This window comes from Salmo salar, chromosome 24 (genome assembly GCF_965601325.2).
Source record: "Salmo salar chromosome 24, fSalSal1, whole genome shotgun sequence".
Lineage (NCBI taxonomy): Eukaryota > Metazoa > Chordata > Actinopteri > Salmoniformes > Salmonidae > Salmo > Salmo salar.
Window position 1 is genome coordinate 17,127,429 of NC_138314.1, and position 12,184 is coordinate 17,139,612.

Consider the following 12,184-nt stretch of genomic DNA (forward strand, 5'->3'; position numbering starts at 1 on the left):
TTCATTGTCTTTAATTAACCTTTATTTAACTAGGTAAGTCAGTTCAGATCGAATTCTTATTTACAATGACGGCCTACCCCGGCCAAACCCTAACCCGGATGACACTGTGCCAATTGAGCGCCGCCCTATGGGACTCCCAATCACAGCCGGTTGTGATACAGCCTGGATTCGAACCAGGGTGTCTGTAGTGACAACTCTAGCACTGAGATGCAGTGCCTTAGATCGCTGTGCAACTCGGAGCCCTTATGTATGTTTGCCAACCACTGTTGCACAACTTCTAGTGAGAAGGGAAATCCTGAGTGGCACAGCGGTCTAAGACACTGCATCTCAGTGCTAGAGGTGTCCCTACAGACCCTGGTTCAATTCCACGCTGTGTCACAACGGGCCATAATTGAGAGTCACATAGGGCGGCGCACAACTGGCACGGTGTCGGCTGGGGCAGGCCGTCATTGTAAATAATTTGTTCTTAAATGGACTTGCCTAGTTAAATAAAGGTTAAAAAAATGGGTTTCAGTCAGCCGGTTATCGTGAATTTACAGCCAAGTAATTTAAAGTCCTACGAGCAATACTCTTGGCTTGCAGCGGTGAGTCTACAACAAAAAATAACTTATGTAGAAAGTCAAATCATTTATTCATGGTTCCAATTACATATTTCAGTGTTCACCAGCTGAATATCAAACTTATTACAAACAAATGACAAGCGTGCTGCCTCTACACAGCATTCACCTTATCTCCATCTCTATGTACTCCCTCTATCACTTGGCCATATCTATGAGACTCTGTAGGGACGTGGGGACCCAGGTCTTCTCTCCCTGTACGAAGACCACTCCTCTGTCTATGTAGATGACGATACGTCCAAAGGTGTACAGCTGTTTGCCCTCGTGGCGTTTGGCAACCAGCGGCATGAAGACAATGTTGTTCTCCTCAGCCTTGGTCTGGATCAGGTCTTTAAAGTTGGTGGGCAGGCTGGCACCGATGCCTCGCTGCGCCACGCTCTCAGCGTCCCGGCGCTCCTGCAGAGCCTCGTACTGGAAGTCTTTACGACGCTCTGTGTGTGTGAGGTATGCTATGTTCTCACGGGCACCAGGCTGCATGTACCCTCCACCTGCAGAAAGAGAAGGGTGCGTGTGTATCATATTAACCTATGCCAAAGGTCAGTGATCAATTAATGTTGTTTGGAACTGTGTGTGTGTGTAATACGAACCAAGGCCAGAGGAGACAGCGCGGTTCATGATGTCCAGAGCTTCGTTGAACTTGTCCTTAACGAGTGGCTGAGCCAGAACAGCATCACTGAATATGGACTTCCAGCCCAGGTACCACTTTGTAATCTCCTCATAGTTAGGACTGTTACTAAGCCACGAACACAGCACCTACACAAACAGACAAACACACAAATCAATTATCTCTGCATAGTTAAGGACATTTACAGACCATTTAGGTAAAAAAAAAAAAACAGCACAGGTAAACACATCAGGAGTAAGTCAATTATCATTAAGCACAACCTCTGTTCCCTCTCACACACACATACCTGTAGCCACTTGGAGAAGAAGTGTTTGTCCAGCAGTGATACGAGGCTGGAGGGAGACAGCATGCCCTCCCAGTCCAACACCCAGTTGAACGGCTCCATCTGCTGCTGGTGAGGATTTATTACCAGCTCCCCCAGACACAGAGCTATAAGGAAGGAGAGTAGGAAGTAAGAAACTACTGTTCTACTATCCAGTAATATTTGTCTGCGTCCCATGTCCTTTATAGTGCACTACTTGTGACCAGAGTTTGTCAAAAGTAGTGCACTATCTTGGGAAGAGGGTGACATTTGGGACGCACCCAGCGTAGTGTCATTCAGCTGGCTTCAGGGGCCACTGAAGGTAAGTGTGTATTTACCTAGTTTAGGGATTATGTTTTTGACCATGAAGGCCTCCCAGGCACCGGGCGTGAACACGTCTCTCCATGGTTGGAGGATGAGGCGGGCGGAGCCGTCACTCGGGTGCCAGCGCTGCAGCGCATTGGCCAGTTTACTGCGGATGGGCGGGTAGAGAGGCTCCAGCCGTGATTGGAGCAGAGGCAGCCAGGGGTGGAGCCAGGAGTGGATGGGCACTGTGTCGGTCAGGGGGTTCCAGCTGTCCACCTATGAAAGAGAAGGTGTGGGGTTAGTGGGGGTAGAAGAGTGCGTTCATGATGTTTATGGTTCTGGGTAGAAAAAAGCCACGCTTTGAGCTACCCCACCAAGACCAAACTACTACTTTACGGTTGTGAAACGTTTCTCCCTTTCTTAACAGAAAGCTTGGCACCACATCACGAGACTTCCTATTTGTATCACTGGTATAGCGCTGATGCGTGTGTGATTCTACCTCTCTCTGCAGCCTGGGGAAGAGGAGTTGTTCCAGGAGGTGGTTTAGTATCCAGAGGGGCAGCAGAGGGGTCCAGACCTCCACACAGTCCACCATGGGTCCTACCATACGAGGCTGCCACCCCGACACACACACTCGCAGCACGGGGATCCACACCTCCCACAGCAGCCTGTCCACACACACACACACACACACACACACACACACACACACACACACACACACACACACACACACACACACACACACACACACACACACACGTTATATTCACTCGCATAAGGCTTGACATTCTGGTATTTTTCCCACTGTGCACACACAGACACACACCTCTGAGGTGTGAAGTGGTATTGATTTACCTGTGGTAGGGGTCCATGTGTGCTTCAGGGGCGTTGGCGTGGTGAAGCTGATCAGACTCCAGGATGGCTCGCCACTGACCCACCTCCTCCAGACCATATGAACTGTCCTACAGACAAACAGCACAAACAGCAGGAGTCAGTGGAGGGAACTAGGACTACATGCAAGTGTTTTCATGCACTTGGTGGTGCTTCTACAACTAAAAGGTGGAGCATGCAAGGGAGTGTGTGTGTGTACCTTGAGAGGATCCCATGTACGTAGTTTCTCTCTGAGTAGTGGATGTACTACAGCTGCAGCCAGATCTCCCAAACCTAGAGTCTTGTACTCCTCATAGAACTCACTCTGTAGAGTCTCAAAAACACCAGCACACTCCTAGAGAGAGAAAGAGGGAGTAAAATACAATAAAAGTTTGTACCACAAGGTTCAATACTGGGACCACTGTTATTCTCCATCTTCAACAATAACCTGTTCTGAGAGAGCACAAACGTGTGTACCTGCAGGCTGGGTCCTACCCCAGGTGCAGTCTCCCCGCTCTGAAAGCGATCCACCAGCTGCAGTACTGCCTCTAGCCTCTGGATGGCATCCCGTTCCGTCTCGAGCCTCGTCTGCAGACCGGAGCTCTCGTGGCTCAGAGTCACCACCACATCACGCTCATGCTGCAGACGCCGCGAGGACTACAGACAGACAGGGGAATATATTGTGAGTTTATATGAGTTTCTGAACTCTCTGGAAATAGTGTTATAGTAATCGGTGAGATGTGTGGTCTCAGAAGCAGAAAGTTGTGGATCCTAGGGGTTAGGGGTTACCTGTAGTATGTCTTGTTCCGTCAGGTCGATCAGTAGTTGCAGGTTGTGCTCCAGCTCTGGCAGGGCAAAGCCAGACGTCTTCTGCTCACGTGTGGCCACGCTCAGTGGAGCCTCCTCTGGTACACTGAGTTTGTTAGTCATCTGACTGTAGCTGTAATACACCTTCTGTTCCCTGCCTGTCATATCTATCACCTAGAGAGAGAAGGGGAGCATTTTTTTCTTCTTAAATTATAAAATTCAAGTGTTTAAATCAGTTTCAGGATACTTAAATGTGTAACTGTGTGTGCGTGCGCAAGTGTCCCCCACCTTGACCTGAGCCAATTCTCCAGCGGGTGTCTGTGTGGTCCGTCCAGCCAGCTTGCCTTTAGCCTTCAGCTCCTCTACAGTCCTGTAGGAATACTTTGGTTTCTTCTTCCCTCCACCACCTGCAGGGTCCCTACGCCACTGACCTAGCTCCCTCTGGAACTCCTACAAAAAGGGGGATGTTAAATCAAATCAAATTTTATTAGTCACATGCGCCGAATACAACAGGTGTATCCCTTACAGTGAAATGCTTACTTACGAGCCCTAACCAACAATGCAGTACGAAATAAGAAATAAAAGTATTTAAAGAGCAGCAGTAAAATAACAATAGCGAGACTATATACAGGGGGGTACCGATACAGAGTTAATGTGTGGGGGCACCGGTTAGTCGAGGTAATATGTACATGTAGGTAGAGTTATTGAAGTGACTATACAGAGTAGCAGCAGTGTAAAAAGGGGTGGGGTGGGGGGGCAATGCAAATAGTCTGGGTAGCCATTTGATTAGATGTTCAGGAGTCTTATGGCTTGGGGGTAGAAGCTGTTTAGATGCCTCTTGGACCTAGACTTCGCGCTCCAGTACCGCTTGCCATGCGGTAGCAGAGAGAACAGTCTATGACTAGGGTGGCTGGAGTCTTTGACAATTTTTAGAGCCTTCCTCGGACACCGCCTAGTATAGAGGTCCTGGATGGCAGGAAGCTTGGCCCCAGTGATGTACTGGGCCGTACGCACTACCCTTTGTGCCTTACCGTCGGAGGCCGAGCAGTTGCCATACCAGGCAGTGATGCAACCAGTTAGGATGCTCTCGATGGTGCAGCTGTAGAACCTTTTGAGGATCTGAGGACCCATGCCAAATCTTTTCAGTCTCCTGAGGGGGAATAGGTTTTGTCGTGGCCTCTTCACAACTGTCTGTGTGCTTGGACCATGTTAGTTTGTTGGTGATATGGACACCAAGGAACTTGAAGCTCTCAACCTGCTCCATTACAGCTCCATCGATGAGAATGGGGGCGTGCTCGGTCCTCTTTTTCATTTACTTCACAATCATCTCCTTTGTCTTGATCACGTTGAGGGAGAGGTTGTTGTCCTTGCACCACACGGACAGGTCTCTGACCTCCTCCCTATAGGCTGTTTCATCGTTGTCAGTGATCAGGCCTACCACTGTTGTGTCATCAGAAATCTTAATGACGGTGTTGGAGTCGTGCCTGGCCGTGCAGTCATGAGTGAACAGGGAGTACAGGAGGGGACTGAGCACGCACCCCTGAGTTGAGGATCAGCGTGGCGGATGTGTTGTTACTTACCCTTACCACCTGGGGGCAGCCCGTCAGGAAGTCCAGGATCCAGTTGTTGAGGGAGGTGTTTAGTCTCAGGGTCCTTTGCTTAGTGATGAGCTTTGAGGGCACTATGGTGTTGAATGCTGAGCTGTAGTCAATGAATAGCATTCTCACATGGTGCTCCTTTTGTCCAGGTGGGAAAGGGCAGTGTGGAGTGCAAGAGATTGCATCATCTGTGGATCTGTTAGGGCGGTATTCAAATTGGAATGGGTCAAGGGTTTCTAAAATAATGGTGTTGATGTGAGCCATTACCAACCTTTCAAAGCACTTCATGGCTACAGACATGAGTGCTACGGGCCGGTAGTCATTTAGGCAGGTTACCTTAGTGTTCTTGGGCACAGGGACTATGGTGGTCTGCTTAAAACATGTTGGTATTACAGAGTCAGACAGGGAGAGGTTGAAAATGTCAGTGTAGACACTTGCCAGTTGGTCAGCGCATGCTTGCAGTACACGTCCTGGTAATCCGTCTGGCCCTGCGGCCTTGTGAATGTTGACCCGTTTAAAGGTCTTACTCAGATCGGGTGTGGAGAGCGTGATCACACAGTCTTCCCGGAACAGCTGGTGCTCTCATGCATGTTTCAGTGTTATTTGCCTCGAAGCGAGCATAGAAGTAGTTAAGCTCGTCTGGTATGCTCGTGTCACTTGGCAGCTCTCGGGTGTGCTTCCCTTTTCTAGTCTGTAATGGTTTGCAAGCCCTGCAACATCCGATGAGCGTCAGAGCCGGTGTAGTACGATTCGATCTTAGTCCTGTATTGATGCTTTGCCTGTTTGATGGTTCATCGGAGGGCATAGCAGGATTTCTTATAAGCTTCCGGTTTAGAGTCCCGCTCCTTGAAAGCGGCAGCTCTAGCCTTTAGCTCAGTGCGGATGTTGCCTATAATCCATGGCTTCTGGTTGGGATATGCATGTACGGTCACTGTGGGGACGACGTCATCGATGCACTTATTGATGAAGCCAATGACTGATGTGGTGTACTCCTCAATGCCATCGGAAGAATCGCGGAACATATTCCTGTCTGTGCTAGCAAAACAGTCCTGTAGTTTAACATCTGCTTCATCTGACCACTTCTTTTATTGACCAAGTCACTGGTGCTTCCGGCTTTAATTTTTGCTTGCAAGCAGGAATCAGGAGGATAGAATTATGGTCAGATTTGCCAAATGGAGGACGAGGGAGAGCTTTGTATGTGTCTCTGTGTGTGGAGTAAAGGTGGTCCAGAGTTTTTTTCCCTCTGGTTGCACATTTAACATGCTGATAGAAATTTGGTAAGACCGATTTAAGTTTCCGTGCATTAAAGTCCCCGGCCCCTAGGAGCGCCGCCTCTGGGTGAGCGTTTTCCTGTTTGCTTATGTCAGAATACAGCTCATTGAGTGCGGTCTTAGTGCCAGCCTCAGTCTGTGGTGGTATGTAGACATCTACAAAAAATACAGATGAAAACTCTAGGTAGATAGTGCGGTCTACAGCTTATCATGAGATACTCTACCTCAGGCGAGCAAAGGCATACATCATTAACCCAGGTACAGATGTTGTGCTCACAAATCTAAAGGACTGGATAGGAGAGGGGAATATAGTGGAAAAGACATCACTGCATTGTTTATACCTAACCAGTCCCTTTCAGATCTGTGCGCAGACTACTGAAGTGGTTGAGGATGGGGAGAGACAGAAAGAGAGAGCTACCTTCTCCTCCTCCTCCTCAGAGTCAACCACAGGGAAGTCCTGTAGTGACTGTTTGGTTCTCTCGTTGCCGTAGGCACCCACCGCCCCCTTTCCCTTCCGAAGCTTCGCCTCGATGGGGTTCAAAATACCTTAGGAAAGAGGGTTCAGAGGTCAGACCTGAGGAGAGAGGCAGCATTCGACAGAGGACAATTGAACCTTAGAGGCGAATTCTGCTAATTCTTCTGTTTTCTCGTTCTCTCTCATACCCACCCTGGGCATTCTTCCCCAGTCCTTTCCCTGGTACATAGCCCATCTTCTGGAGGAGTTTCTGGCCAATCCCCTTGGTGTGTTTCTCCCAAGTGCCCAAGTCTCCTCCAGCTCGGATACCAGCCGCAAACCCAGTCCTCTGGGACTGGCTGTTGCCACGGAAATGACCCCCCTGGAGAAATCAGACAGAAGAGAGAAAGACCGAGTTAACCATGCAAGTAAGACAAAATCAGTCCTCCTAATTATGTCTATTGGTCATTAATGTGATTCTGTGTTGAACCTTTGAGTCACAGAACCTAATGCTCCTTCAATGTCCCATAAAACACACACCACACACTAGAGGTCGACCGATTAATCGGAATGGCCGATTAATTAGGGCCGATTTCAAGTTTTCATAACAATCGGTAATCGGCATTTTTGGACACCGATTATGGCTGATTACATTGCACTCCACGAGGAGACTGCGTGACAGGCTGACTACCTGTTATTAGATAAAATATGGAACAGTTCCGTATTTCACTGAAAGAATAAACGTTTTGTTTTCGAAATGATAGTTTCCAGATTTGACCATATTAATGATGTAAGGCTCGTATTTCTGTGTGTTATTATATTATAATTAAGTCTATGATTTGATAGAGCAGTCTGAGCGGTGGTAGGCAGCAGCAGGCTCATAAGCATTCATTCAAACAGCACTTTCCTGCATTTGCCAGCAGCTCTTCGCTGTTCTTCAAGCATTGCGCTGTTTATGAGTTCAAGCCTATCGACTCCCGAGATTAGGCTGGCAATACTATAGTGCCTATAAGAACATCCAATAGTCAAAGGTATATGAAATACAAATGGTATAGAGAGAAATAATTCCTATAATAACTACAACCTCAAACTTCTTAACTGGGAATATTGAAGACTCATGTTAAAAGGAACCACCAGCTTTCATATGTTCTCATGTTCTGAGCAAGGAACTTAAACGTTAGCTTTTTTACATGGCAAATATTGCACTTTTACGTTCTTCTCCAACACTTTGTTTTTGCATTATTTAAACCAAAATGAACATGTTTCATTATTTATTTGAGCCTAAATTGATTTTGATGTATTAAGTTAAAATAAGTGTTCATTGTTCATTCAGTATTGTTGTAATTGTCATTATTACAAATATATATATAAAAATCATCCGATGAATCGCTATTGGCTTTTTTTGAATCTCCAATAATCGGTATTAGCGTTGAAAAATCATAATCGGTCGACCTCTACCACACACACCTACCGTCTGTAATTTCTTAGGTGCAGTGTCGCGGGGTGGGGGTTGGGCAGGGGGAGTGTTGTCATTGTCAGAGTCATCTGACCCTCCACCTATCTGCTGCTGTTGCTTCTCCTCTGCTGCAGACTTGCGCAGCCCAGCACTCACAAAACTCACAGGGGCAGAGTAGTCCTTAGACCTGGGATTAAGAGTAGACACAGACCCAGTTAAGACCATGAGATTGTGACATCCATCTCTGCCACCGTCTCCTCTTTCCGAATGTGTGTCTGTAGTTTAGTCATCAGCATGTTATCAGATGGAGAGTGTACAGGAACCAGCCTCCTACCTCTTCCCTCCGAAGCTGGGTCTCTCATCGTCGGAGTCTCCCCTCTCTGCCCAGATGCCATAGACGGCCTCCTCTTTGGTCTGTCTGTGTCTGCGGCGCTCCGGGTTAAACTCATTGGCCAGGTCCCATTCTGTCACCTCAAACTTCTCCACCTCCACCCCCTCATCCTCCTCCTCTCCCTGCCGTCCGTACAGGTGGGACATAGACATGGCTGGGTCTCTGAGGAGACAGTTAATCAAGCCTTCATCATTAAGGAATAGTTACCAGAAATGACCCAGTCACTTCCTCTTATGGATGATTTAAACGTAGGTAGTGCATACACTATAGTCTATGGACTACACTTTCTAGAAAGTAGTAACGTTAACGTTAGATATGTATTGTCTGGACTTGCTTTCTTTATGGTGAAACAACTGAAGTGATATGACCCTGTTAGCATGCAGAATATACAAGTTGACATTGATAAAGCTGATTTAGATCTATATAGTGTTAACTAGTTATATATTAATTATATCTACCAAACTAGCTAGTCTAACGTCGTTATGGGACAGCTGATTTCCTGCTCTGGCTATGCGTCGTTGGAGGGACCAGCTCGATTTACATGGCTAGGAAAGTAAATTTAACTTAATTACTTACCTGAACTGCTCAGTTGTTGCAACTATCGATGAACGCAAATATATATGGACAATGTGTACCGCTAACTAGCTAGCATTGTAACGAAGACGAAACCCCAAGTACTTCCCCTTGACAAATATTAAACCGGAAGCAAAGGGGTTTGCGTGCGCCACTTTAAAAACAGTCCCCCATGTGTTGCCAGAAATACTAGCTACGGTAGCTACTAACTTTTAGTTTTATAAATTTTTCCTTCGATAACACAATTAGTGACAGTATCATTATCATAAATGCATGAGTCTAATAGCTGTGTTGGTTAGGTGAGCTGTTGTGTAGATGTAGATAAGCGAACTATTCCAGATGCCGAACAGCGGTGAGGAGTGGCAGGTGGCCCGGCGACGGAAGGGAGCAGGCCGCAAAGGGAAGATTCCTCACACCGCCCGTCATGAACCTGGACATGCCGACGCTGTGGACACAGACAGGACCAAACAAAGGATCACAGAAACCATGTAAGAAGAACAAAGCTATTAAAATCAAGGATTATCCTGACTGTTCCCATATGTCATTCACTGTAGTGTACTGTATTGTACAAAGGTGGACAGTAGGGCTATCTAATCACAGCAGTTGACGCAAAAAGATAACTGTTGCTTTATTTCTCCCACTGTAGGGCTGAACTGAGGTGTGCAGACTTCTGGTTGGAGTGGAGAGGTGCGTAACAGAACTCTAATGAATGATCTAGTTCCGTATCCGGTCCCAGTTGGCCAGTCCCATTACTTCCAGTATCTACCAATAGCGACACACTAAACCTGAAAGAATTGGATAAGTGTAAACACTATGGTAATAGAGTTCCTTCCTTTCTCAGATCGACTGACGGCTGTGGCTAAGGCAGACTCCCCAGAGGTTGGAGGGGACCCAGCAGCAGGCGCTGACCCAGGACCTGAGGGTGGGGACCGGGCCCGGGAGGCCCCTAGCGGCACACAGGAGTGTGTGTGTTATGGTCTGGGCTCCTTCTCTTCCTGTGTGACAGCTCGTTACCAACTAGCCATGCTGCTATTGATTCTGGAGTCACTACAGGTACATGCTCTCTCTCTCTCAAGACCTAAGACTTGGCCTAAAGACATGGCTTCACTGTATTCCTCCTGTCCCGCTCTAGATTCCCATGGAGATGTGCAGTGTGTAATGGGAAAGGGGGATACCCAGTCAATTGTACAACTGAATGCATTCAACTGAAATGTGTCGTCCGCATTTTACCCAACACCTCTGAATAAGAGAGGTGCGGAGGGCTGCCTTAATCGACCCTATATTCCATACTATAATGTATGTAATGTATACTGTATTCCTGTCTAGATCCCTATGGAGCGGTGCAGTGTGTACGACCCTGTGTTTTCTTCAGGGGAGATGGAGGTACTGAGACAGCTTGGCCTCACCGTGCTGACTGAGAACGAGGTGTGTGTAGAAGAAATACAGAACACAATTTTTGTCTCTGCAGATGGACTAATGAAGTACTATTGTATACGTGTGTGTGATGTCATCAGGAGGGGAAGCGAGCAGTGTCGAGGCCAACTCTTTTCTACCTGATGCATTGTGGGAAGGCTCTGTACAACAACCTGCTGTGGAAGAACTGGAGTAGAGATGCACTGCCTCTACTGACTATCATAGGAAACAGCTTTGCAGGCATACAGGACAGGTGTGTATGTGTATGTGTATGTGTATGTGTGTGTGTGTGTGTGTGTGTGTGTGTGTGTGTGTGTGTGTGTGTGTGTGTGTGGTGTGTGTGTGTGTGATCCTCTAACGATTGTCTTTCCTTCAGGATGATTCAGAGAGAACTCCAGAGAGACTACAGCTACATAGCACACGTATCCTTTGAAACTAAGTACAGTGTCATTAGAAAATAGATATACAATAGAAATGCAGTATAGCTACATATGATCCACTGTCTATGGAGGATTTTGACCCTTAACCCCCCTGTGTGTGTCAGGCTGTGTGTGTGTGTGAGGAGTGGCCCCTCCGATGCCCGTCCCGACTCCTGGACATCTTCAATGACACTGCCCTCATCACCTTCAAGCCATGCGGCCTCTGCAAACTCCCACAATCCACCTGGGGGGAAGCACCAGAGCCCCAATACCAACACTGCTCCGATCTGGAGATCATACAGAGAGGCCTACAGAGATGAGAGGGTTGGAGGATGAAGGAATCATTGTGGTCTCTGTGGTTCCCAGTGAAATGAGAGGATAACAAGGATTTTTTTTTGCCCTTGTAATCCTTTGGTGGGACATTTTCTTTTTGGGGTAAATTTATTTTCAGGATGGAAAAATGCGTTAAGTTTAAACTTAAACTAAAACTAGATATAAAGTATGTAGAAAAGTCAATGAACATATATTTTTTAATAATATAATCATTGAGAACTAACAATCACCAAAATAAAAGCTAGACAGGGAGAATTGAAAATTCCAAAAACAATGAATTTAGCAGTATTCCTTTTGTTATGTTTGAACAAAGAACACAGCATTATCCATGGTGAAATGCAGGAAACTAGCTTTAAAACGGCAACATTTTCTCTCAGCTCCATGGCAGAATATATAGAATCGCAGGAAATTAGCTTCAAAACTGCCAAAAACATTCTCCGCTCCATGGAGAAATTTGTAGAATTGCAGGAAAATTGGCGTATTTTTCAATACAACACCAACATAGGGTCCTCTACAATGTAGCCACGCCGACGGTTCTGTGATCATTACTACGGCAAACCACGCCCACCCCAAGCCCCTTTTTGATCCAGGAAAAACCCAGGATAGGATGGTGGATACTGGACGTAAGCCAAGTCGGAAAATCTGGCAGAAGTGTGTGAGTGCTGTGGAACCTGCGTGTGTGTGTTTGTTGATCTGTGGAATGTACGTATGTTATAAAATTTGAAGAAAAAAACAAACAATTATCAG

The 12,184-nt window shown here is 46.8% G+C and overlaps 2 protein-coding genes across 3 annotated transcripts; one reads left to right on the forward strand and one right to left on the reverse strand.

Moving 5' to 3' along the window:
* Positions 1 to 614: 614 nt before the first annotated feature.
* On the reverse strand, positions 615 to 9,331 carry tfip11 (tuftelin interacting protein 11). The gene is made up of 15 exons (NM_001173829.1): positions 9,276 to 9,331; positions 8,643 to 8,861; positions 8,324 to 8,495; positions 7,066 to 7,234; positions 6,817 to 6,944; positions 3,818 to 3,979; positions 3,512 to 3,703; positions 3,200 to 3,379; positions 2,943 to 3,077; positions 2,708 to 2,814; positions 2,349 to 2,517; positions 1,882 to 2,125; positions 1,529 to 1,671; positions 1,205 to 1,370; positions 615 to 1,105 (listed from the first exon to the last, which is right to left on the reverse strand). The coding sequence occupies exons 2-15, from the start codon at positions 8,849 to 8,851 to the stop codon at positions 756 to 758; spliced, it is 2,526 nt and encodes an 841-aa protein (NP_001167300.1). The 5' UTR covers positions 8,852 to 8,861; positions 9,276 to 9,331; the 3' UTR covers positions 615 to 755.
* Positions 9,332 to 9,471: 140 nt separating this feature from the next.
* Positions 9,472 to 12,177, forward strand: srrd (SRR1 domain containing). 2 transcript variants are annotated; one of them, XM_014170739.3, is made up of 7 exons: positions 9,472 to 9,760; positions 9,919 to 9,959; positions 10,114 to 10,325; positions 10,599 to 10,697; positions 10,787 to 10,938; positions 11,062 to 11,107; positions 11,230 to 12,177. In XM_014170739.3, the coding sequence occupies exons 1-7, from the start codon at positions 9,612 to 9,614 to the stop codon at positions 11,422 to 11,424; spliced, it is 894 nt and encodes a 297-aa protein (XP_014026214.1). In that variant the 5' UTR covers positions 9,472 to 9,611; the 3' UTR covers positions 11,425 to 12,177. The 2 variants fall into 2 exon arrangements, with proteins under 2 accessions (XP_014026214.1, XP_014026215.1); XM_014170740.3 differs by having other exon boundaries at positions 10,599 to 10,655.
* The last annotated feature ends 7 nt before the right edge of the window (positions 12,178 to 12,184 follow it).

What these genes read in the sequence shown, in the direction of transcription:
- tfip11 (NM_001173829.1), bottom strand. Translation starts at nt 8,851, where the DNA reads ATGTCTATGTCCCACCTGTACGGACGGCAGGGAGAGGAGGAGGATGAG. An exon ending in CACCTAAGAAATTACAGACG is followed by an intron (nt 7,235 to 8,323) that starts GTAGGTGTGTGT and finishes TGATTTCTCCAG; the next exon opens with GGGGGTCATTTCCGTGGCAA. An exon ending in CGCTGTCTCCTCTGGCCTTG is followed by an intron (nt 1,106 to 1,204) that starts GTTCGTATTACA and finishes CTCTTTCTGCAG; the next exon opens with GTGGAGGGTACATGCAGCCT.
- srrd (XM_014170739.3), top strand. Translation starts at nt 9,612, where the DNA reads ATGCCGAACAGCGGTGAGGAGTGGCAGGTGGCCCGGCGACGGAAGGGA. An exon ending in TGATTCTGGAGTCACTACAG is followed by an intron (nt 10,326 to 10,598) that starts GTACATGCTCTC and finishes ATTCCTGTCTAG; the next exon opens with ATCCCTATGGAGCGGTGCAG. An exon ending in ACTACAGCTACATAGCACAC is followed by an intron (nt 11,108 to 11,229) that starts GTATCCTTTGAA and finishes TGTGTGTGTCAG; the next exon opens with GCTGTGTGTGTGTGTGAGGA.